At 30.5% G+C, this 5,101-nt stretch overlaps 1 protein-coding gene across 1 annotated transcript; it reads left to right on the top strand.

Annotated features, from left to right (window-relative positions):
• Positions 1-1,060: 1,060 nt before the first annotated feature.
• On the top strand, positions 1,061-4,431 carry LOC128170405 (uncharacterized). Its single transcript, XM_052836180.1, has 3 exons — positions 1,061-1,210; positions 2,347-2,509; positions 3,650-4,431. Exons 1-3 carry the CDS (start codon positions 1,061-1,063, stop codon positions 4,171-4,173), a joined length of 837 nt encoding a protein of 278 aa, XP_052692140.1. The 3' UTR covers positions 4,174-4,431.
• Positions 4,432-5,101: the final 670 nt, after the last annotated feature.

The following is a 5,101-nucleotide window of genomic DNA, read 5'->3' as shown; positions in this document are numbered from 1 at the left end:
CCCGATTTAATAATTGATTGAATGTTACAAAACCTTGCAAGATAACACAGATGAAAGCTCGTTTAAACGAATAAGTTGTTGATACAATCTTAGGTCAAAAATCAGACAAAACATCGCCTTTTAATGGAAAACTTAAATAAGTAAAACAACATCTACCGATGATAATGTCTGACATACATTAAACGTTTGAATTTCATTGAAAGGAATATATGGTCATGATTTTGGTCAAATTGTATGTTTCTATTTTTATTATTGACAATGCTTCAGGAATACATTTCTAATGATCAAATGAAATTCGAGAGTCAGTCGTAAAGTTTTGAGCAAGGTACAGGGCTAACAATTCTTTGTCATATAAACAAGGTTCGTGTCCCGTTTTTGTTTGCATAGGTTTAATATACCAGTAAAAATCTAACAATTTTTTAAATCTTAATATTCATTTTATATATGATTAAATATTCCCAATATCCCAATATTTAGTACATTCACTTTAGATGTAAATATTTTTGTTTCTCCGACATTCAAAATGTAAACAAAAGCTTTGTTTACATAACAAAGAATTGTAAGCTCTGTAACTTGCTTATAATTCAACAAATGGCGCTTAAATTGTAGTTGTCTATTTTAAAATACCTTACTGAAGCATTGTGAACATTTAAATGAGAAAAATAATTTTTGACCAAAACCGTGATCATGTCCCTTTAAAGCTTCAATTAGTTATTTGTAAATGTACTGACCGATGTTTCGCTAGATTAGATTTGATTACTTTTATCACTTAAGCCTAATTATTGGATTTTAGCACTGGTGCCTGCGCGAATGAAGCAGATGGTTTTGAAAAATAACATAATTTAGTCTGATAGATAATTGTTACATTTAATTATGCTTGATATAGGAAATATCACAGGCGAAAATTGTCTCTCAAATTATACCGTGCATTTATACGTCCAAACTAGTATATGATCTTATCGTTAATGTTAAATACCTATATTTAAAGAATTTCCTATGTCCAAACTGCAACATAAATTTAACAGGGTCTTAATGTACATAAATTATCTTATTATATTAAATGTTAATATATTGGACACTATCGAAGTTTGTAAGCCATATTTACGGTCATACTTCACAGAGACACAAGGATAAAAGAATGGCATTTAGGGGCTTGCATGTGTTTCTTGTTCAAGTTTTCGGGATCTTCCTGGCAATATACTCTAACTCTGTAAGTTTACCTTCCTATTTAGGCTTTTGTTTTTTTCACATTATTTTTTTAGTGTTGTACTTTTTAAAAATCGTTTTGAAATAATTTTTAAACAAACTCAATGTGCTTAAAATTTATTCATTTTTTTTCAAATCTGTGAATTAAATTTGAATTTGTGAGGTTTTCATCCAGTCGGGAAACCGATAAAAATATATAAAGTAATCTTTTATTAATAAAATTTGTTATCAAGATTGACTTAAAAGAAGTTAATTTACATGTATTAAACGTTGAATTCTTCATTTATCAGAAAGAAATGTTCATAATTCGATTAAGATACGTAAAATGTATAATAAATGGTGAATTTTTTTTATTAATAAGTAACCATTCTTGAGTAATGAATTTAATTCTACAAATGTTTAAGTCTATGATAAAATTGTAATACATTTACCCTAGTTGTTAGAACGTATCTGTCAGGATTAGCGATGGCATATGGGAAAATATAAAACGGCGTTAAATGCTTAACAATTATAACACTAAACTTTTCAACTTTTTTCACTAAAGCAATAAAGAAACATAAATCTACTTAATGTTTAATTATATGACGCCACGTGGCGTAAGAATACACAGTGTTATATCAAAATTTACTTTCATTAGTGATATCAATAACATATAGAGATTAACATCTAATAAATGACTTATTACTTAAGATATTACGAATCGATTGTTATTGTAATAAAATGTTTTATCAGATGAACATGTGCTTCATATTAAAAAGGGATCGCGTTTCACAGTAAAAGTTTTAAATTCTAATAAAAAAAGTTAGGGTTAACGTTAATCAAATTTATTGGTAATTCAGGTACATTTTCCAGTTTTTTTTATTCATCACCATTATAAAACGACGTATTTTAATTTTTTTTATTAAGAAACATATTGATTAAATGTAAAAAGAAATGCATATTGAGTGATACAACAGAGAATTATAATATAAACATTGTTTGAAACTTTGCCTATACAGAACATCAAAAACAAAACAACACAAACAAACAAACAAACAAAATTCTTTGGGAAATGAAACTGACTTATTAAAATACCAAAAAAAATACCATTGTATAACACCAGGGAAGGGTTTTATGATTTTGTTTTTGTTCACATCTCAGGCTGCTGAAACTGTGCGTAGACTCGAGAAACCGTTAATACAAACAATTGCCATGACAACCTATCCACTTAACGACAGTAGCTCCACCTACACGGGCTACTTCCGTGGTCCTGCTGATACGGAGATAAAGAACTACAGGGGAACTGTGGACGTCATCACCCAAGGTATGTACTGTTTCATAGTGTTGTGAAATCATTTTTGTTCGTGGGGTTAATGTTCGTGGGTGGCCAGTATTTTTCTGGTTCGTTAGAACGTAATGTTTTTGGTAATGTAATCGGGATCATTTTAATAAATAATGAAAAAAGGGTGTCTTTAGATTCGTGGGAAATAATTTCGTGTCGGGCAAGGGTAACTTACGAAAGCCACGAACATTGGTCGCCCACAAACAATGATGATTCCACAATATCAGATACTCATCAACAAGGTTGAAGTTGTAACAAGATTATTGCTTACTTTGGCAACAAAATTTCTTTCTGATATTATAAATTAGGATTTAAACGGTTAACACACGTTTTTTAAAAATATTTAGCCGCAGAAGTATAATAATATTAAAAAAAAGTATTACTTACTACAGTTGGTTAAGGCCTCCTTGCTCATTAGATACAAACAGAGCAAAAGGTGTAGATTATTAATGGGCTGCTAATGTATGCATCAATCTGATATTTAAAAAAAGGAACAAATGTTAAACGCATACTGAGTATGCACTATCCACCCCACTCGTTTTCCTAAGAAAGATAATAAAGAATTACATGTAGTTGATATTAGAGTGATCATTCAACTCAAAATAAATTATGAATTTTCAGAGGCATTTTTAAATATAAAAACCTTAAATATTGATCCCACTTCATAACAATAACTTCTCTCAGAATTAGAAAATTGTGGTTGCATAAATCATTGGGTTTTTTTTCTGTTAAACATATGCTAGATAAAAATGTTGTTGGCAAATGAAGCCCCTCATTTGCTACAACTTTAACCATTACGTAGCGTATATGACACTTAAATAACTGTGGGATAGATCTTGAGTTGATAGATCCCTCTAAGATCAAGTAATTTTTTATCTTCCTGTTTCGGGTACTCATTTGCTTATTTATTAAATAATATTCTCTGTAAAATGTATTGAAGTGAATTGTAATTACTTCTTGAAACTGAAATTGGCAAGGATTAAAGTCTTGAAATATTGTTATTTTACCATTGAAAAAAAATCATGGGGATTTATTTTATCAACTCATGCTAATGCACATGTACTTACTATACATGTTTATGACAATACACGTAGATGTTGATACATCAATATTTACTTTCAGGTGAAAATAATATGTTTGAAGCAGTTTTCACAAACAGGAAGTACAAATACGACCAGTGGATAACTTGGAAGTCAACATCCACACGAGAAACCGTCAACCTGATCTCCAATAACAACTACGACATGCGTGCGCAAACAATTTTCGTTGAAAACAGTTGCGAAGTCGGTGTGGAAAAGTATGAGAGGGGTAATATCACAGAATATGTTGCCACGGTCCGAAATTGCGCGGATCAGGACAAACTATCAACTTACTTTAGTTGTCTATTAGTCGACCAATCAGGTGGCTCTATTCAATGGGGGTCACGTGATTTAAACTATCCTGGAAGCCCAACCATTCGCGAGTATTTTAAATACGTCGACACCTACTATACGAGGAGCGAAAAGGGCGTGTACTATGCCGTTTTGAATTATCCTGCAATGAAGGCAGATAACATCACCTTAGAGAGATTCGGTTTCGTCTTGTATGTGATAGAGCCTAATTATTCAGCTATAGCTGCCAGTCACTATTGGTTTTATGATATATAAATACACAGTGGTTCTTTGTTCATTTTTTCAATAAAAATGTAACATTCATTTTTATAATTCTAACGATATGTTAATATCTAAATACGTATAGGTTACTGTTTGTTTGGTTAAAAAAGAAGTGTTTTATTTCAATATTATTCGAAAAAGTATTTTGATACCTTACTACATGATATGTCTTTGGTAAAAATGAGCATTTTTATTTCAAAATAATTCAAGAATAAATCTTTACCATCATAAGCATACTTTGTCATAATTTAAGAAATGTATCAGCTACTTCTAAAAATCAATTCACACAATTAGTTCATTAATGAGAGTATTTAGGTTTTACAAATATCAATAATAGAAGCAGTATAAAAAATTAAAACGTGTTTTAGGATTTTGGTAATCTGTTTCATTTTTTTAAATGATTACAATGCTTACGAACGGCATTTCCAATGATCAACCAAAATTTGAGCATCAGAAGTTGTGTAATAAGGAGATGCATAGCTTAAAATTCTCGTTCATGTAAATAAAGCTTACGTCATATCTTTGTTAACATTTTAAATGTTGAAGTGAAAAGAGCTAAAGATCTAAATTAATGTGATAAAGGTTAGGAAAAAAAAAATAACAAACTGTCAACCATCTCAAAAATCCATAAAATGAAATGCAAATTCAAAGCAGAGCAAAACGAACCTCTAAAAAGATAAAGGTAGTTCACTTTAAATCTCAGTCTCATTTTCCCACTATATGTTCCTTTAGTGAAATCGAGACTTAGATCAAAAGTAAGCTTGTCTAAATTTTATGAGCATCCGCCGTGTGCTCTTTGTCGTAATCGGGAAAACAGGAAAGTTTGTAGACATTTAAGTACTTAGTTATGGTTTAACAATTAGTATGAAAAACGTCAGTTAGCATGCGACCCAGTGGAAGATTGTATTTGCTGACAAGAACG

Source organism: Crassostrea angulata, chromosome 2, assembly GCF_025612915.1.
Source record: "Crassostrea angulata isolate pt1a10 chromosome 2, ASM2561291v2, whole genome shotgun sequence".
In the NCBI taxonomy this organism is placed as follows: Eukaryota; Metazoa; Mollusca; class Bivalvia; order Ostreida; family Ostreidae; genus Magallana; species Magallana angulata.
The sequence above is the reverse complement of the archived record's forward strand: the minus strand, read 5'-3'. Positions and strand labels throughout refer to the sequence as shown.